This window comes from Colletotrichum jinshuiense, chromosome 9, assembly GCF_051148585.1.
Source record: "Colletotrichum jinshuiense chromosome 9, complete sequence".
Lineage (NCBI taxonomy): Eukaryota > Fungi > Ascomycota > Sordariomycetes > Glomerellales > Glomerellaceae > Colletotrichum > Colletotrichum jinshuiense.
In genome coordinates, this window is record NC_139316.1 from 2,329,934 (window position 1) to 2,349,822 (window position 19,889).

The 19,889-nt window shown below is 56.2% G+C and overlaps 6 protein-coding genes across 6 annotated transcripts; 1 reads left to right on the top strand and 5 right to left on the bottom strand.

The window, feature by feature from the left end:
• Positions 1-2,362: 2,362 nt before the first annotated feature.
• EsH8_IX_000636 (uncharacterized protein) lies at positions 2,363-2,767 on the bottom strand (the record flags this gene model as incomplete). Its single annotated transcript, XM_083266972.1, has 1 exon — positions 2,363-2,767. One exon carries the CDS (start codon positions 2,765-2,767, stop codon positions 2,363-2,365), a length of 405 nt encoding a protein of 134 aa, XP_083130537.1.
• An 806-nt stretch (positions 2,768-3,573) lies between these two features.
• Positions 3,574-5,080, bottom strand: EsH8_IX_000637 (Lactonase, 7-bladed beta-propeller-domain-containing protein; the record flags this gene model as incomplete). The annotated part of the gene is made up of 3 exons (XM_083266973.1): positions 3,574-3,918; positions 3,973-4,435; positions 4,512-5,080. 3 exons carry the CDS (start codon positions 5,078-5,080, stop codon positions 3,574-3,576), a joined length of 1,377 nt encoding a protein of 458 aa, XP_083130538.1.
• A 2,541-nt stretch (positions 5,081-7,621) lies between these two features.
• On the bottom strand, positions 7,622-10,647 carry EsH8_IX_000638 (phosphatidylethanolamine N-methyltransferase; the record flags this gene model as incomplete). The annotated part of the gene is made up of 3 exons (XM_083266974.1): positions 7,622-7,687; positions 7,740-10,399; positions 10,455-10,647. The coding sequence occupies 3 exons, from the start codon at positions 10,645-10,647 to the stop codon at positions 7,622-7,624; spliced, it is 2,919 nt and encodes a 972-aa protein (XP_083130539.1).
• A 1,754-nt stretch (positions 10,648-12,401) lies between these two features.
• EsH8_IX_000639 (uncharacterized protein) lies at positions 12,402-12,857 on the top strand (the record flags this gene model as incomplete). The annotated part of the gene is made up of 1 exon (XM_083266975.1): positions 12,402-12,857. The coding sequence occupies one exon, from the start codon at positions 12,402-12,404 to the stop codon at positions 12,855-12,857; it is 456 nt and encodes a 151-aa protein (XP_083130540.1).
• A 1,181-nt stretch (positions 12,858-14,038) lies between these two features.
• On the bottom strand, positions 14,039-15,057 carry EsH8_IX_000640 (translation initiation factor eIF3 core subunit g; the record flags this gene model as incomplete). The annotated part of the gene is made up of 3 exons (XM_083266976.1): positions 14,039-14,263; positions 14,313-14,964; positions 15,038-15,057. 3 exons carry the CDS (start codon positions 15,055-15,057, stop codon positions 14,039-14,041), a joined length of 897 nt encoding a protein of 298 aa, XP_083130541.1.
• Positions 15,058-15,811: 754 nt separating this feature from the next.
• Positions 15,812-18,277, bottom strand: EsH8_IX_000641 (uncharacterized protein; the record flags this gene model as incomplete). Its single annotated transcript, XM_083266977.1, has 1 exon — positions 15,812-18,277. One exon carries the CDS (start codon positions 18,275-18,277, stop codon positions 15,812-15,814), a length of 2,466 nt encoding a protein of 821 aa, XP_083130542.1.
• Between the last annotated feature and the right edge of the window lie 1,612 nt (positions 18,278-19,889).

Sequence of the window (19,889 nt, forward strand, 5' to 3'; positions counted from 1 at the left end):
GTGGAAGTCCTCCAGAAGCCCATGTGTGCTGTGCCGTGGTGCAGGCCAATGCAATTAATTCATGGGGGCCCCAAAAAGTCTCGAAGCATGCCGACGTTGGTATCGATCGGCCGTGCCAATCTGGGGGAGGGTCCCCTAACTGCTCGGTTTGGCGGGGGAAACGTGGGCGCCCGTTTGGAGTTGGGGTAGGCGCTGATGGAAGTCTTGATGTCCCGTACCCGACCACCCGATTCCTTTCCGTGTGTTGCCCATATCCTCCCAACCCCGGCAAACATTCCTCAGACCACGCATTGAATAGCGCTGGAAGACGAGAGGAGATGGGGTCCCGGCCGTAGGCCTGTCTGGTCTGAAGACACGGACGGATGATGTGACCAGCGAGAGGCTTCTGCAGCGAGGACTCGGAGTGGTGGGGACGGAATTCGACGCTACCAAGGGTGCCTTAGTAACCCCCGACAAGCAAAGGATAAACTTGCTGCGAGGTTGGTGTGATGGGGTGACGACCACCATCAGTCATGTACCCGTATTCAGTCAGGTACCGTCGATTTCTGCCGTTGTATCCGCCGCAATCGGGTTGGTGTAGAATAATCATCTGGTGCCCCGACAAGAAAGGGATGTCCTCCACAATTGGGCTAGACGACATGGGATGGATCCCAATGAAATTGCTTGCAAGTGAGGTTGTTGTGGTCCAAGGATCAAAGGGGCAAACATAGGCTTGCAGTGAAGATGGCAGTTCGCACAACTGGCCATTGTTGGGGCTGCAATACCTAGGACATATCCTACATTCCTTGGTAGTTATCATACCTACTTAATTACGGGAGGGCCGTCATCATCCCATCCTCATCAGCCATGTCCGTCAAGGTCGCACAACCTGGCACCAACTGTCCTGCGTCAAGCCTTTCCGACACCCGCTCGCAATTTCATCGTCTCCATCCCCGGTGAAGGCTTTTCAACGGCGGCCACAGCATGACGGTGCTCAAACAGGGAACCAATCCCCTCCAGCCGCTCTGCCCATCCGTAATTTCCCCGTCAGGTACCTGCGCCTCCAATTCTATTCTGTGGACGGTTCATTCTTTCCTTCCCTGTTGCTTCTTCGTGTCTCTAGCACATCTTTACTCGGGCTCTTTGCAGCACTCGGCCATCGGATAAGCCGATGACCGATGACAAGTATCACCACGGGGGAGTGAATTCGACCTGGTCCACCTTCCTATCCCGACAGCGGATGTTAGTTATTCGGCTTCCTCCACTTTGACTGCAGCGCGAGCATCTCCGCCACGGAAATACTCGACACGCGCCAAGTAACCTCGGTCCCTCGAGTAAGAACGAGCTTTCACGGCGGCCTTCTTGCCTGCCGCACAGATAAACTATAGACAAGCTGGAATTTTAGTGTGTTAACATAGGAACGCGGCAGCCATATCGGCCCGGTGCGCTATCTCATCAAAATAGGGTCCTTGGCAGCCACGGAACGCCCAATCCACCAACAGCCATCAGCCGCCCTTTCTCGGGAGTTGAAGTGGGCAACAGGCGCATATTCTCTCACACAACTTTTGCTTCTCTGCCGCCGTTCAGCTCGCCAGTGACCCGCCGGAAAAGAGCAGAATGGTGGGGTTCAACCTAGTCAACCGACATGAAGATGTTGCATGTGCCACCCATGCGTAGCATTTATCAGCAAACGTCTAGATTACTGCCAGAGAAAGGAACGGGCTAACATTGTCAAGCAACGGGAGGATCGATGACCTCCAGGTCTCTTACACTTTGAGCCGTGGATGAGGCCGCTTGTGGGTAAATTAGCCACCCTCCTACATCGTGCCGGGACATTGCTCGCAATGAGACAGACGAGTTTCCACCATGGTATGCAGCATTGATGCCTCTAGGCACCTCCTCGTTCATCCATTAAAGCCAAGGTACCATCGCAAGCCGCCTCCCAGACGGAGTTCTCAATGTCCTCTCCTAGTCCATGTCAATAGCCGGTCAGGCTAGACAATACAAGGCCACATGCGGCTGGTAAGATCACACATCGACCCCATCACGAGGAAAGACATGGGTCGTCAATCGGCCAGAACTCTTGAACACCTGGTCCGCCCAGGAAATAGGCGGTTATTTCTTGTCTTGTCTTGTGCTGGACCGTCCTCGTCCACCGCGAATCCGGGGTACGGGCGGGCGGGCGATTCCCTGCCACCATCCGCCAACAGATCCCCCCCCACATGGTCGCCCTCCCGACTACCCGCTCCTGGGATTCTATTCGATACCAGACTTGACCATTTTACAGTTCACTGCAGGTCGCCGACCAGGGCACTCTCTGCCGTGTCCGAAGTATCCCGTCACGACCGTGTTAGTGAGTCGATGTTGGCCGATGAGCTGTGATTCAGAATACAGCGTAGCATCGAACCATGCTTTTGCCGACGACTTTTGTTTCAATAATCAAGCGCCAAACGAACGAGGGCATTGTCATGTCTTCCGAGATGCCGGCCGCCAATGGACTTTGTGCCGGCCAGGTCCAAGCACTTGGGACTAGGACCATTCTTGCAAACCAATGACCCTTTCCGTGGTTCGCAGCTGTAGCAGTCGTAAATGTGTCTACAGGAACGATGCCGCCGTGATCTGACCAGGCAGCGCGCTGAGGGTTCCAACCCGGAGGCAGCCGTCTACTAAATAAACTCTGAGCGACGTAAGGCCTTTCGAACAAGTTCCTCACGAGCCGCACGTCGTCCGACATTCCCGTGGTGTCCCTCACATACCTGCCTGCTTCTCGCGTGGTGACGGGTTGCATGTGACATCGCGGTGATTACTTGACAACTGCTACGGTATCACTGCCCTGCAAGAGTTCCGTCATGTTTGTTTACGACAGCCTTCGGGACGGCACACTTCCTCATGCGCGCCAAAGGTTGTCTTGGATGGAGCTTCGCAGGTCTTGATGGGTCGCTTCTGCCTCGACGAATGCTAGTCTCACGTGGTCGCGTCTCCTGACAATGTCTGTTCGTTACTACCCCCAAGAAACAGAAGCCCAGAGTCCAGCCCCGTCATGGCAATCCAGCTTATCTCATGCAGGCGCACCATCCCTCCTCAATATTGCCGGGCATGCAGGAATGGGCTACCGCTTTGTCGCCCGAACTCGAAATCACCCAAATCGCCCTTTTGGAGCAAAATACTGCAGTGGCTTGCTTACACGTGAGTGGTCCTCGGTTACCGTATTGGGATTGTTCTTCTCCCCAACTCAGGCAGGAACGAGCTAGTGTCTTCTGGTCTAGGTAACCGAGAGGCCAACCATTACGGCCGCATAAGCGAACTACGATATTGGGGTGTACGATCAAGTGGCTGCATTGGCAGCGCAACGCCTCTTGTACGTCAAGGGTTCCGCTTCCGCATGTCTCTTCTCCCACTGCAACGTATATCAGGGCATATTAGCTCAGTGCCATCAGCCTGGTGCTGGGAGCCAATTTTAGGTGGTCTGGCCAACAACCGTCAGCCACTTCCTGCAGGATCTTGTTTCTATATACATCCGACTGTCTTGGAATCAGTGGGCATGGTAAATACGTCTCGTGCAAAATGAGAATTGCCACGCTTGTCATAAGTCCCCTATTCGTCAAAGATGACGGCCGTAACCTCACCCTCAACTTTGGTGCTCGCAATGATATCTCCGAGCTTGCCCGAGGCGGCGTCACGACTGATGACTACGACGCGGCTGTCTGACTGCAGGCCGACAGCCACGAGGTTTCCAGCCTTGTTGACGGAGAACTGTCGCGGGATGCGGCCGCCGGCGGGGAATTTTTGCAGCAGCGTGAGCTCGCCCGTTTGGGCATTAATGCTAAAGCTGTTGAGGGAGTCGGAGGGGATCTGCGCGCCCTCACCGCCGGTGTCGGGGTTGCTGATGCTAAAAGCCGAGTCGTTGCGAGAGGAGACGGTCAGGAACTTGGAGTCGGACTGGCAATTGTCAGCATGGTCTTGGATTTATATTACATTTAGCGATCAACTCACCGAAATCCAAATCTCGGCGCCACTAGCACCGGCGGGCGCAGAGTTGCCGGCGCCATACGTAGAGCCCGAGTACACCTCAGTGAAGCCGAGCGTCTTGTTCTCACGGTATGTAACATCGTAGGCGGTAACGGTATTTGACAACTCGCCGACCAGGTATAAGTATGTCTTACCCTCGGGCGTGACAAAGAACTTGGCATGTCGGGGTCCGCTGCCGGGGGCGGCGGCGAGGGAATCGACAGCAGCGAGGTTGATACCGTCGACGGCGAAGACGCGGACAAAGTCGGCGCCAAGGTCGGGCACCAGGACGAACTGGCCCTTGGGGTCGAGTAACACCTCGTGGGGGTGCGGGGCCTCCTGTCGTGAGGGATTCGGCCCCGGAGCCGACATGTTGAAAGTTTCGGACTTGACCGCCGTCAGGGCGGCCGGGTTCGAAATGTCAAACCAGCTCACGGAGGAACCTCCACTGCGTCGAGTTAGCTTGATGGCTGCTTCATATAACCCCAAAGGGAACGGAGTGGCACGCAAGTGCGATAACATACTATTGGGCGACGGCAAGGCCTTGACCTCTGTCGCCGTAAATGACGGCGCTCACAGGACCGCTGATGGTCTCGGTTTTGGCTAGCTGCTCCAGGTTTCCTTCAGGGCCTGTCTTGAAGGACGAGACGGTGCCAACATTCGTGGTAAGACCCTCGTCCGTGCAGTAGAGCCTCGAGTTAGGGTGGTCGAGGGTCAGCCAGGACGGGCTGGGGGCACAACCGTTGGACGATGAGAGGGTCTGCAGGACGGACTGCGTGGAGTTGTTGTCCGATAGGGTAAGGTTGAGAGTGGTGATTGTCCCGCTGTACGACGACGCATAGAGGAGGGTGGCTACGGCCGGGGAGGAAAGAAGGAGCGGCAAAAGGCCTGCAGTGGAGAGGAAGTCTCGCATCATATTGGGCAGAAGTAAGACGAAGGCGTCCGTAAACGGGTGGTGTGATGGACAAATGAGGCACAGAAGCAGTGCTGGAGCGAGGCACAGAGCGAGTGTGACGGCGAAAAGTACGGGAACGAGACGAGACGACAGAAGAAAAGGACGCTGTTGACGTCTCGAGCAGCGAAGGCGGCCCATGTCCGGCAGTATTCAAACTGGGACCGATTCCAGGGGCAAAAACGGATCCTCTAATTATGTCGACGATTGTCCATCGACCTTGGTTCCCTGGTCTGTGGTCATTTACCGTGGACGCCCACAGCGAATTGGATGCTTGGGCTCGAAACGGGGCACGGATTTCCTACTTGGGACGTGAACGGGATCCTTCCGTGCTTCTGGCAGCAACCTTAATCCAGTCTCACTCTATGCGGGGCAGTACTTCCGCAGTGGTAGCCCAGGAGCAGGCGGAGTGGTCGGAGTCGGAGGGTTAAGCGGACACTCTTGGAAACAGGCCAACCCTGCTCTGATGTCAGTAACTGAGGGAATTACCCTATAGCGGACCCTTCCGGTTAGGGGGCGCGTGGTATTTCGGTCGTATACCGCCATCGTCCCCTTTCTTTGGAAGGGGATTTCAATCCAGGTGGCCCCAGAGCTTGCCGGTACACAAGTCCTTTTTTCAGCCGGTAACGAGATGGGACGAATGTAGGGGAATGGGGATTTCGAACCGTGATGCCTGGATGCGACGAATCCTTCGTTTCTAGACGGGATGTTGCCGTCCACCCCACCGTTCGAAATGAATGTCACACAAACTCTGACGAGGTGTGGTTCGGGTGGAGAAGGTTACTTTTCGTGTGCCGTGTTTGATGCGGAGAATGTGGAGAAGAGAAGGAGGTCAGGCGGAGAGTGAGGGGAAGGGGGGAAGTTGAGGTTGGCGAATCGGCCTGGCCCACCCATTTGAGGCCGGCCTGAAAGTGGCAGCATCCCCCGAGGTGGCTGTCTTCTTGCTGTCGGTTGTTGTGATGGGTCGTGGGGAACAGCAAAAATTTTCAGCCTGTTTTAATCTATCCGATCCCCGGTGAGACGGGCGGGCCGGGCTGTCGAGCAGAACGCCCTGGCCTAAAATCGGATTGCTTTAAACAATAGCCAAAGTGTCTCAGGCTCCGACAGCCCTCAGCAGAGCATTGTCGAACAGTCCTCACCAGTCTATGCCGTGCGGCATCTTGTTTCAAGAACAGACTTCTTGGCAAAAACGTTGGTAATGGCCACGGAGCCAGGTTATGACCCTCTTGTCACAGAAAACAGATGGTTGGTGTTGTCGCAATGGCGTCGCTCTCCAGAACGTCGCGGTTCAAGATCCCCCTCGTCGGCCATCCCAAGCGAGCCGCCGGCAGTGGACAGGTTTGACAGGGTTATGGCAACCATCAAAATTCTGCGAGTCCTACATAAGACCGCCCGGCTGGAACTATTTGACAGTCAGACGACGTTTTGCAGGCGTCCGTAGTTTGGGGGTTTGCTCGCCAATCACTCATAAATATGATGCGGTTGGATGGAATGCGTCACATATTGGCCATGTGGCTCTCTCCGCACTAATTTCATGCAGCCTCTGCCCGTTATGGCGCCTCTCCGCCCGCCTCTTATGAGGCGGATCTACAGCGTACAGAAGCTTCTTCTGGCTGTATGCCTTGGTTGGCCCAAAGCCACGTGCCGGTGAAACCCTGGCATGTGGGCATTTGCCCGCTTCTGATGTTCGTCAAACCCATTTGCTGAGCTACGGCGAGCAACTGCTATGGCTCGCATGGCACTGCTGCGGCATCCGTACCTGGATCAGTGCAGCCTATCCGAGAAGACCTGGTTCAAGTCGTGTGGGCAAGCCAAGATCTACTGTTGCGAACCTAATGCGAAATTTCGTTTGATAACACAGAGTTTCCGGCCATTGTTGTCGGTCACTACTCGTAACTCCTTGGCTTGCGGTAAGCGTGCGTATTCCTGGCATGCTGTACGAGGGCAATGCTGGGCATGGCATCTGGCCCAGCTTCGTCCCGATGCAACGCAAAGACGTTCGACCAACCGCTATCACCCATGGTTAGCCGTGAGTGTAGGACTCAAGCTTCCTTGACTAAGATTCTCGGTAGCTCCCGCTCTGAATTCGAACACTTCTTCTGCCAACTCAGACCATGTCTAGTGCAACCCCCGGCCGGCACTTAATAGTCGGCACTATAGCTTGTTATGTGGGAGCGTAGCATCCAGTCCCCCCTGGTTCAAGCTACCCCGACGCTAAGGCACCACCTCTCTCCTTTGCCTAAATTCGAGGCCAATGGAACCTGCGAGAGAGTATCATCCTATGGGGTAGTTCTGTACGACTTACCTCAAGACATTGTGGGCAACAGGAGCTCGAGGCCGCCCTTCCGTGCCGTGTCTCGTGGGGCCTACGCTGCTGATCGGTGAGATTGTCAATTTGTGTGCCCGTGGTGTATGTTGAAGCCAATCGCTGCAGTGCGGTATGTTATTTTCTCAGGCTAACTCACGGACGCCAAACAAACGCCCTTCCCTTCTCAGTTCTCAATCGAAGCGAGGGGTCGCTGGTCGGGTCAAGCAAAACCGACATGCGAGCCTCGTCCAACCATCCTGGCATAGTGATCATTATGTTGCGTGCCCATGCTTTTCCATTCCAAGTTCCAGAGGTAATTCGCAAATTCAATGGTGCGCCTGGTTCGCAAAAAACAATGGCATTTTCAAACGCACTCATGCTTTCTCAAAGGTTGTGGTGGGAGTACTATTTCCCCTAGAATGTGCTAGACTGTAAGGTGCCTGCGAGCTGTGAGCCAGTGTCTAAAATGTATTGATGCGTTGTGAGACTTACCAAAACCTGCTTTGCGTTACAGATCCTCCAGGCCATCTTCTTGACGTTTCCATCAGCAGGCACGACCGCAGGAGCAAACTCAATACCGAACATCTGGTGGATGGCGTAGACAATTCTCTTTGCGTATTTGCCATCCCGCTCGACATGGCCACCGAATGCCTCGTCCACTGTGGCGGGTGCGATGTCGGGGTTTCGATCACAGCAGTTCTGCACCAGAGGCAACAAAGCTTGCTCAACCGCCTTCTCGTACATGCCGGTGGCATCAACCTCGACGTCGTCTTCGTCGAACCTGCCGATACGAATTTCAAAGGGCTGCGAGATGGTCATGACATTGTGATTGCCCGCGTGATGGTACCGAAACTCAAACACACCCTGGGTCCACCACAGCCGATCGCCTTCGAAGACGACCTCGCCTTCCACCAGGTCGGGATCCGAGGGGTCGTTCTTTTGAACCGGGCGATCGGGAATCAAGATGGTCTTGTCTGCGGTGGCGGCGTCGTAGTTGCCAGGAGTGGTAGGCACCCACCGGCCCAAGGACGAGACTTCGGTCACTTCTCTAGAGCGGTTATCGGTGACCATGTAGAGGCCGATCCAGTCCTTGCTGTCGTGCTTTGCCGGGGCTCGCCACTTAACCTTCAGCGGGGAACCGTACTCGAAGATCATGGTTTCAACACCTTGGTGGAAACGCGCCGTCACACTCTCCTTGCCGGTTGCCCGCTCATTCGCAGCTGAAAAACTCGAAGGAGTGCCCTCCACAGAAAGAGAATAAAGCTTTGGGTCCAAGCCTGCCAGGTCAGGGGACAACCGTGTAACCGTCAACCGAGCTGGGTACTTGTTGAACAAGGCTGAAGTATCGCGGACAATGGTCTTGATACCGGACGCGAACTTGGGACGCGCGGTATCGAGGAACTCTTCGATGAACTGCGCCGTGTCGTCAATCACCTTGTCAACACCGCGCTGCCAGCCTTGGACGGGCGGTGGGAGAGAGCGTTTGATGAACTTAGTCAGGCCTGCTTCTTGTCGCACGCTTCTGCCATAGATCTTTTGCATGTGCGGCTTCTCAATGAAGTTTATGAAGCCCAGCGTGAACAATTGGCTGACCAGTGCCATGATAAAGATAGCTCTGCTCCAGGTGATCAGAGCAGATCCCCACAGCCCAGCGGTTCCGAAGATGCGCTCGGGGTTGTTGAGGAAGCGGTAGATGGACTTGTAAGTCAGCCTAGCGGTCGAATCGTAGAAGAAGTCGCCATAGAACCAGCCAAACTCCCCAAGGGACTCGTAGACACTGGCAGCCGTCCATATCTGAAGAACGACGAGGCCGGCGCCAACAACATGCTTCAGGAGGACCCAGCCGTAGGCCCAATCTTCGGGCAGCGAATACATTTTCCAGCAAGCAGCCATGAAGGAGCCCGTCACCATGACCAAACTCAGATGGTACATGCCTTTCCACTGGCTCCAGGCCTCGGCATGGCTCTCACCGTACTTGAGGAAGTGTCTTGTCCAGAACTTGTTACGAGACTGCCAAGCAAGAATGGCACCTAGGCCTAGATGATACCACACACGCCATAACAGGGCATGCAGAACGAAAAGCACTTGGAACAGCGGGGTTGACGGAGTGACCAGAGTCAAGACTGCCAGATAGAACCCAAGCAGCAGGACGGACGTGTCCGTGATGCGGAACAGGTCGATATTGTTAAGACCAATCATGTTGTGCACCTGGGTCGGCGCCTCTTGGGGCGTGGGCGCTTGGTCGACCAGGATCTCGTCAGCGTCGGGGGACTTGGCGTCGAAAGACTCTGGCTGGCCAGCGATGTGGGCCGGGACGGTACGCTTCCGTGGGGCCGGAGGGTTGTAAGTCTTCTCAATATGCGGGTTCTCCACAACCACCAGGAAGGCGAACTGGGCAAGGTGGGCAACGATCGAAATGAAGAGAACCTCGTAACTCGCGGCCATCATGGAGATGCCGTAGTAGCCAGCGTAGCCAATTGAGTACATGGGATGGGGAGCCATCTCGAACACGCCGTCAAAGGTTAACTCTTGGTCGACGAGGTAGAAGAAGTCTCCCCAATACCAAGCGTAGTCCTTGACAACTCGGTGGGCGTCCAGCTTGACCCACAGGTTAAAGAGGACCAACAGGACGCCGATGGCCCATCGGCCAACACCAACGAGTGGGCTCTCCCCGGCAGGAGTGTGACCGCAGATCATGGCAAAGAGGCAGTAGGACACGAAGTCACACATGAGGATCAGATCGACAACACGGCGGAAGACGAGCCAGGTGTTGTACTCCATGGGGGCCTTCTCAAACTCGTAGTCTTCGGGTATCTTTGCCTCAAGCTCACGCTTGAGCATGTTATAGAGCCAGGGTCTCGGCTGCTTGCCCGAGCTAGGGTGCTCAAAGAGTTTCCATCTCGCGGCCCACGTCTCCAGCCTGCGGTGGTTTGACTGGATGGTGAGGAGGTAGCCGATGCCAATGTTGTAGGCGGCTCGCCAGAAGAGAAACACGAGGGCGAATATGGGGCGCTTCAAGTTGCTTGGGAGGAAGTAGGCCGCGCCAATCTGAAGGGCGAGAATGGCCAACACGAGCACGTCGGAGAGGTTTTTGGGCTGTCTCGGGTCAAGCAACTGCGACACCATGTCATGGGTTGTTGGGACGGTGAAGACTAGCGGACGACAGTCAGCAGCCGGTTAAGACATCAAGCTAGCAGCGCAGCTCACCTGTGCCATCTGGAGTTCGACCAAAGGTCTTCTTGGGCTTCTGCTCAAGGTGGCCGCTGGTGTCGGAGGGGTCGCTGTTGGCGATCGAGGGGTTTAGTTCCTCGCTGTCGACAGCAGAGGAAGCGCGCCCCTGGCGCTGGCGGAGGGAACCAGCATCATTGACAGCGGGTGCAGTAGAGGAGCTCATCCTCATCGAAGGGATTGCGGTCGAAGTGGCCGACGTCCTGAGGTTATTCACACACAAGGGGGTCGGTAAGGGCGAAGTGCGAAGGTGATTCTGTTGCTCAGGCAGTCCATGAGCCGCCAGTGTCTAAATACAGCGTGAAGAGGTTGGAGAGTTACAAGTGTCCTTTTGTGCGCACGAGAAGAGAGCATAGAAGGATCTGGACGAGAGAGAGAATGAGAGGTTTAGGTTTTGTTGGGAGAAAAGACGACGTGGGCGAACGTCACGGACAAGGGTGAGGGTGCAGCTGGTGGTTTCCGATGGAAGGCACCGTAGAAATAGGCCCCACCAGCCAGCGAATTTAGATTGAAAATGCCCGCCAGTCCCGCTGAATGTTGAATACGTGGACTTTAGCATGTGATCGGTTTGTAGCTTCCCCAGCATCGTCCGTCACAGAGACCATCGACGCTGGGTAATCCAGACACAGAGCCAGCACAGCTCTAGCAGACGGGCCCAATCGGGGGCTCCTTTCGGGGCAGATCCGATCTAAAGAAGCTCTCGGGACACACAGAGTTCGGCAGGAAGGCTGAGCCTACAACTACGCTTGAGACTCCAATGACCGGGCGTCCAGCGAACGCAGGACAAGAGTGTGTCTCAGACGCCCCCACGTGTGCACTCTGAGTTTCCCCTGCCCTAGCCAGGTGCATCTGGGGGTGGGAAAATCCTTCACTCTATCAGCTTCCAGCGTCTTCCTTTTGTCGAGTGCGAGATGCAGCTCTTGTGCGCCATACCTGAGGCAACCTGCAAATACCTTCCTTACGCCGCCAAGTCTAACCCCGATGCGGGGCATTGCGGTAGCGTTGGCAGCTTATCTAAACCCAAGACGCTCTAGCTCCAGGGTGCTCGGAGCGCTTTAAGCGAGGGCCGCTTCTTGTGTGTGACGCTCGGACCAGACGAGGGAAACAATCACCATGCGTCCGGCACGTGCCGATAAGAGGTAGGATCTCGATAAGCTGGTCGTTGTGTCTCCGTCAACACATACCTTGTCGAATCAACCCCCGACCCCATCTAGTTGTATCAATCGCGCGAGCTTTATCCAAACCGCGGAAACGATCGTATCAGAGCCAGGCAAGTGCCGCAGAATAATCAAACCGGGCTCCCGTTGCGTACACTGGCAGCGGATTCGGCTCTAGAACTGAGCTTCAAGCGGAGCCAGCAACCGAAGACAAGGACATGCCCGCCTTCCCACGCGATGCAAAGCAGCAACATGAACCTCTCCCATCAAACTTCACCCAGGCAAATTCACGCGAATCCAAGCGCGCCACGCGTTTGATTCGCTTTTCATGCCACCAAAACAGTGCCAGCAACCACTCGTCTGCCCAGCAACTGCAGCAACGGAGCAACCTCAAGTCTAGCATCCCTAGCCAGTATCCGCGCTTGCTATCCGGGGTACGCCGGCCGTTTGCATGAATTTATAGAATGACAACATCAAAACATAACCCACCACACACAGGGTTCCTTCCTGGGTCAAATTTCTCCTCGGGCGCGTTTTTATTTTATTTACAATGGTAGCATCGTTCGGCAGTTGTATAAAGACGAGCCTGGGCAGCGAGAACGCTCTCCCCAAACCCCTTCGGCATGTGGTTTTGCTCATCAAAGTGTCTTGACTGACCCCTATTCATTCGTTGAAGCCCCCTCACATCTGACGCCAGTTCATACAAGCGGAACACCGCTCACAAAAGAAACAAACCAGTAATTTGTCTGCCGCCCGAACCAGAGCAGAAATGGCCCGCGCAACCCCAGCAGCCTCTCTCGCCGGCGACAAGCCGCTTCCGACGCGCCCCGGCACCTCGGGCACGGAGAACCTCCTCAAGACGAACCGCCGCCAGGCCTCGGACAACTACCAGCGTGCCCAGCGTGCCGAGAAGGCCTACCGCGCAAAGAAGCGCGCCACCGCCGCCCGCGCCGACCTCTCGGACGCCAAGACCCACTACGCCGAGTGCTTCAAGCACTTCAGCCGCGGCCTCGCCGTCACTCTCAGCGCCGTCAAGTCGCTCCCCTACGTCTTTGACGAGAGGCAGGAGGCCGCCCGTCAAAAGGCCGAGGTCAAGAGGAAGCAGCGCGCCCTCGAGAAGAAGAAGAAGCTCGAGGAGAAGCTCGCCCGTGATGCCGCCGACGCCGAAGCTGCCGAGGACGCCCCCGCTGCCGAGGATGCTCCTGCCGAAGAGGCTGCCGCCTGATGGACCATCCGCAGAGTCGAATCGATTACGTGGTTGAAAGGAATCAAAGACTGAGACCGCCGATGGCTTCTCTCCGTCCCGCGCCTAGTCTTCCCGCGCCTAGTCTTCCCGCGCCTAATGTTTCCTCTGGTTAAGCATCCTCGCCTTTCGAAACGCCCTCTGCGACGGGACTCTCTGCTTTATTCGCGCCGGCGCAATACAGCGCCCACTTCATCGACAACCCTACATCAACATCAACCGCAACAATCGCTCGCCACCACATTCGCTCGCCCTCCGGGCACCCCACATTCGCTTCATTCGCCATATCAACAACCCCATTTCCTTACCTCTCCTTGTCTCCTTTCGCTCGTGTACATATACACACACTCTACTAGTACCCTGGTTTTGAAAACAACGCCTCTCACGGCCTTGGACGAGATAATGATGACGGAGCCAGCATACAGACGGACTCTCCTAGTAATAAACAACTACACTACATGTAACCAGCTGCCCAGATAGGGAGGATCCGGCGGCTATGTTTGGGTCTCTTCATTCGGCGTCTTGTCGAAGTCTTGCCTTTTATTTCACCTTTTTTTTTTCCTTTTTCTTTGTGTTTTGTACCGCTGGTATTTCCTGCGGTTGTTACAATCTTCTTTGTAGTATTGGTCTAGTTAGGTATCGTTGCTTTGTTTTGATGTTGGCAGGAAAAGGCGGAATGGAGTCGGTTATTGGATTTGAGGAGGCCTCCCGTCACAGAGATACCTGCTTTTGCATTTCTGTTGCCTGAATTTAGTAGCATTCTTTCTTTCGTCCCCCAAGAGCGACCCATGCCAATGTATGATGTGCCCGTGAAAAAGGGATGATCAGGAAAGAAAACTCTGCAACATCCGTTCATGCGCCGGGGTCCCTCTTCAATCCACGAGGCCCCCCCTCCCCTAGCCCCCCCTACACTCGAATTCAACACATCCAGGGCTGACATGTCATTGGCCACTCGTCTTACCGACGACTCTAGATTCCCGTGAGATCATGACTTCGCATTTCCGAGAGAGAAAAAAAGGATAAACTACCGTACCCCCTGGGATGCCAATTTTTATACCGTTGCCGTAGCCGTATCTCCAGTAGTAGCATCAAAAGAACCGTCGTCGTTACCGCACCGCATCCCCCGCCGCTCTTCTTCTTCTTCTTCCTCCTCCTCCTCAAACTTAGGCCGCCTTCTTGGCAAACTCGACTCTCAGAATCAAGTGCTTGAAACCGAAACCGTCCATCTTGGCGGCGGCCTTGACGGCATCGCCCCGGTCCGCAAAGCTGATGAAGGCGAAGCCCTTGGCCAGGCCCGTCTCCCTGTCCTTGGCCAGGAATACTCGGGTGACGCGTCCGTAGCGCTCGAACATGTCGCGCAGCTCCTGCTCCTCTGCCAGTTCCGAAACCTGTTTTTGTCAGCATGTGTCCGAAAAGCATAGGGCCGAGGAGACGCACGTTGGTGACACGCAGCGTGGCGAGGTCGTCCCGCTCGCCGTACTTGCTGCCGCCCATCCTGTCGCCCGCAGCCGCACCGCCAGCCGCGCCCGCTCTGAGCGCCGGCGGGACGTAGCTTCCCTTCTTGACACCAGCACCACCGGCAGCCGCGGCGGCCGCACCCGGCTCGTCGCCCATGCCCGCGGCGACGTCGGCGACATCCTGTCCGACGGGCGCCATGGTGTCCTTGTAAGGACAGCGGGCCGTGAAATGCTCGCCGTTGCAGATACGGCACTTGACCTGCTTGTCCTTGAGCTTGTCCTTCATGGCCTGGGCGCTGGGGTCCTCGCCCTGCTCCTTCTCGTCCTTGCGCCAGTTCGTACTGGGGCGGAAGATGATGTTCTCGCCAACGGACGTCGTGTCGGGGGCCGGGCCGGCAGGGTCCTTGGCGCTGAGGCCGAACTTGGACCACGTCTTGCGCTCGGCGACGCGCGGGTTCACCTTCTCCGTGTGCGTAGTGTAGCGGATGCGGCGGGTCGTCTTGACCTTTTGGCCCTGGTCATTGTAGCGGAAGGTGATGATGGTCTTGGTGCCGTCCTTGTTGCTGATGGTCTGGGGCGCGGGGAGCTCGGTGCTGGTCTCCTCGACGTCTTCGTCGTCGGCCCAGTCGTGCCTGAGGGGAAAAGGCGTTAGCTATTTTTGCACACTTTTCAGACAAAAAGGGGGCGGTGTGGGGGGCCGCGTACTTGGTCTTGGGAGTGGCCATTTTGAAAACCTCTTCTCTTATCGTGTGTGAGTCGGCACCGGTCTCGGGATCGATCGTAGTCGTCAAAAGGTTTGCTGTTTCGAAGCGGGTTGTCGCGATGGTCAAGTTCGTGGTGGGGTCCTGGAGGAGGAATTTTGATGGTTGATTGATTTTCGTGGTGCGCCACCGAGCTTTGGTGTGGGGCTAATCCGCTATGCCGTTTCGGGTCTCACTGGCCGTTACCTCAGCCTCCGTCTCATTCACCGAGGTGCTTCCGTTTCTCACCGTTGGACGTTAATGTTAACCACGACGATCTCATCAGCAGGCCACCATCTCACTTTGGAATAAGTTGCCAGTTCATTGAAGTTTTATAAAATTCGATTCTTCTTCTCTGCCGCCTCACAAAAGATGTCGTCTCCCACTACCGATACAAGTCATACGCCGTATCACCTGGACTGCCTCAGGGGATATCTACAGCCTTGTTTGTCTATGTCATCCAAAAATAATACAAAAACCAGCCGAGTGCCTGCCACCGTCGAAACGGTCCGAATGCCTTCCAAAGGGTGAGCAATGGAGAGGGCCACCTTTCTACCCATAAACGCCGTTTTGCGTAGCAAAGGGGTATGACGCAAAAAACAAACCCAGATAAGCCGAACGAAAAATATTTGGGACATAAGAAATGTAGCAACCTGCGCCGCCATGGGCTGTTCTAGAGACCGCAGCCAGAATATAAGGAAAGGTTTGGTTTCGTGAATGGAACCAGTTGAATGACTGATCACGCTTTGGAGCGTGCTTTTTGTGGGATTGGAGGCAGCGCACAGCTTGGTGGCGGCGCTGGCGGAGGTCCCTCGACTAGCTGCGGCATGCTTCGTCTGTTCATGACAGCTCTCGCGTGGAATGAGTGGTCGACGCTGAGCAGCTGCTTGCTCGATGGGGTGGGGGGGGTAACGGGCGCCTGCAGCGATGACCTAGGCAGAGACTTCGGCGATACTGAAGTTGCCTCTGAAAATGTGGGGGGAGAAATAACAACAATGTCCTCCCTCTCTGGTGACTGGCTGGCGGCCGAATGCATGCTGAACCTGCCGGCAGCCTTGTGAAAACCCTGAAATGGGGGGGAAGGGGACTGGTCAAACTCGCTCGTTGCTGAGTGGGAACGATAGGACGCTTGAGTCGCCGTCGGCGAGGACAGAGGACTCCTGGCCGGAAGTATGAAGGTTCGGAATTCTGGTGATAGGGGCGCCTTGGCTTGCTTGTTCAAGGACGGTGAGCTGGCACACTTCCGCGGGCTAGTTCGGACAGTCACTGTCATGGAGTGGTCCTTGAGACCAAGGCTTTCTTGCCTGGGAGGGAACCCATTCGTGGCGTCGACGTCGATTTGTGAAGGTAGACGCGCCTGCACTTCGCTCGATTCTGAGGGCCCGGCAACCTGGCCCTCTGCCGCCTCGAGGCCTTGGACTGGCGAGGGCTGATCAGCGACGATGGATAGCGGCCGGGCCATGGCGAGGGCGGTCGGCGGAGGCTTGCGTGATATCCTAGACATGGAGTCGCGGTTCCTCGCCTGCTCCGGGCTAGATGAAGGGGTCTTCACGGCACTATAGCGCCTGCTAATGGGAACGCTGAAGTTTGCCGCCACTTGCGCGAAATCAGCTTCGGTGTACGTGGATTGAGGTCGGGACATTGGCGAGCCGCGCAGCTCCAAGTAGCCAGAGGTTTGCAGAGACTGCCGACGGTCGAGGATGGCCGCAGCGTTTGGTCTCGGTCTGGCTACAGGGGCTTCGTGCGTTGGGGGTGGCAGTTCATCCAGGTGGCTGCTGGAGAAACTGTCGCGGACGGGTGAGCACGCGGGAGATGAGCCGGCCGAGGTGATGAAAGTGCGTTGGCCTGACGAGATATACGAGAGCCGATTGGTGCTGTCACGCAAGCTTTCGAGCTGCCGGTCATCGTGAGACATGACACTGTTCGTCGTTGAGATGTCGTCAATGGAAGCGTCGCGGGTCATCTCCGCGTCCATGATGGAAGGGTTCTCGTCTTCATGCAGCCTGGCTTGCTCCAGGTGCAGCGAGAAATCCGGCGGGAATATCCGCGAGAACCGTTCCGGATCGCGGACGACCAGAGTCCGCTGACTCGGCCGTGCTCTTGGCTGCACGGCACTGTCGTCCGCCTTGGGCCTACCAGTTTCGGACAGGTTCTTCTTCCCGCCGAGCGATTCGATTTCTCGGCGCAAGATCGTGATCCAGGACTCCATCTCTTCGGCGCTCTCGAAGACCATGAGAAAGTTGGCGGCGTGTCTCTTGTCGGCTGCGCGGAAGGGCAGCCGAGCTAGCAGTGATCGCGAGTCTGCAGAAGAGAGGCCGTTGGATTCCATTGCCGACGACACTTGGAGAACCCAATGCCGGCCGGGGATCGCATCACTGACAAAAGCGGCAGAGTCCTTGCTCAAGTGCAACACCTTCTCCGGCAGACGGTCAAAGTTGCCGTCGCCGGCATACTGCAGCAGATAGCCCGACGTACAAAGGACGTAAGTCTTGGACGTCCACTCTAGCTTGGTGGTAGAAAGGGTACGCAGGTGCTTTCTCCTTGCTCGCTCAACCACCCTGTCGGTGAGCTGCTCTTCGGCAAGGTCTGGGGTGAGAGCCAGATGGGTCAAGTCGTCTCGCAAGCTGATGCTACCTTTTCTGTCGGTGAGGCGGAGGATAACGTCGGCCGACGTTGTCGACGCAGGAAGCTGTGCATGCTTCAGGGCTTGTGGGTATGCCTGGAACAGTGGTGGGGGGTCCCATGTAGCCAGGTTGCCCCGAGACGACCTTGCCGCGGCGTTCTGTGACCTGTTCTTATCCGCATTGGTAGGTCTCCTTTGGAGAGGGTGGTCGTTGAAAGGCGCGTTGGTGGCTACGGAGGTTGGACGTGAATGGACGGTTGACAGTGTGGTTTCCGATCGCATGTAGGGCCAGTTGCTGATCTCGGCCAGGGAGGCTCGAATGCTGTTGGGTCTTCCAGTGTCGAAATAGGATGTTGTGCTGTCGATGTCCCGCGAGCCCTTTGCCCTCCCAAAGATGCTCTTCAGTCCCAATCTCGATTCGCGTCTGCTGAGTCTATTGTCGGAGCGTAGGGGAACTCGGGCTGAGTCCTCAGCGACGGATTCAACATCGGGCGGTCGGGCTCTGCGGGATTGGGTCGCGCGGTACTGCAGCGTCTCTGAAAAGTTGGCAGCGCTGGGGCTGCTTGGCTCGATATCGGCCATGGCTGGGTCGGTCTATCTAGCCAGGCTTTGGATTCGAGTGAGGATGGAAGGAAAGGTTTCCGGCGAACTACTTCCAGAGTGCAAGAGTGCGGGCAGTGACGTGGGCTTAAGACAGTGAGGGACGAGGGTGCACTCAGGCATAACAGATGATGATGATGGGTGGAATCAGCAATGTAAATAGAGCTGGTAGGCATAAGAAACAATTGGATGCTGGCAGGGTTTTGGTTGTGGATCTTGGGCCAAGCTCTTGAACCCCGGCAACAGACGTCGGGGGTGGGTTTGGAAACGATTGAAGTCTGATGAGACGGAGGTTGAAAGGGGAGTTGAAGGAGAAGGAGATTGTGTAAGTTGCGCGTACGTTGGCGGTGTTGATGCCGAGCTGGTGGCGTATCCGGTGCGAGGGGAGGCAGCCTTGGGCGTGAAAAGAAGCAATTCACAGAACTGAGCTGAGTTGAGCGAAGTCGATACGAAGTCGGACGGGAAGAAAGAGGGCCTGCCTGAGGGGCCAGCTGCACCGGGAGGGGAGATGGCAGAATGGGTGAGAAGGATAAATGAGACAAACACTCGCGTAAGGCAGGAGGAGATGGGAGGGCATTCGAGCAATACATAATAATAATAACAACAATGTGGACATTGAGCGGCGCGGGTCGCCAGATGGATGAATGTGCAGTGCCGTGCGGCGTGATCTGACTGAGCTCGGCCGGGACACTAGACCAGCCAGGCTGGTGGGGGTTTAGCACTAGTACAGGCACAGGCGCAGGCGCAGGCCAAGGTCCAAGGTCCATGGAGAATGGATTATTATTACCCTGGATTGTCGCCCGTCCGCTTTGGCGTCTTTCTGATGACGAGAGGGGGAGAGAAGGAGAGAAACAGAGAGACGCCGAGGAGAGAGCGCGCCCGGCGTCCGGGCTGAAGCGCAGGACCCTGGTCCTTGTACCTTGCACCCTTCACTTCCTTGGTGACCCCCCCCCTCGCTCGTCCTCTCGTCCCCCCTTACCCCCGTCCATTGACCAATCCAATCTAATACCATCCCATGTACTATGTGGCCAACTGGGCAAGCCTAGAGGCGGCAGCCGCAGACGCAGACGCAGACGCAGAGGCAAAGGTACACACAGAGGCTGCACAAGACAGACTCTGCACCTGCAGCCCCGGCGGGAAGCCAAGGGATGGTTTGACGGCTCGCCATCGTCATGCTCGGCACCCTCGGACAGGGGCCTCAGGGATCTCGACTCGACCAACAACAGGAGCAGTCTAACAAGAGGGGAGGGGAAGGGGAAGGGGGGGAAGGAGAAAACTCTTCAAGGGGGTGTTCAAATTTTGATGTCCAGTCGCCCGGTCAAAGAAAGAAACAACCGGCAACGACAGGAAGCCAGGAAACTCTTCCGGGCGACGCAGTGACGAGTCACCCATCACCCACGACATCCTTGGCAAGCTTGAATGGCATCTTCTTTGGGGTCCCCTGGTAGACCAAATCCATCCCCGGGTCGTGTGGCCCCCCAAACTGCTGCTGGCTGGTGATACCAAAGTTTGGCAAACGGCAAATGAATGCTCGACCGAAAAGGGCGACCAACTGACAATCGCGGCATGGACGTGTTAGGCTCCTGCTGGATGG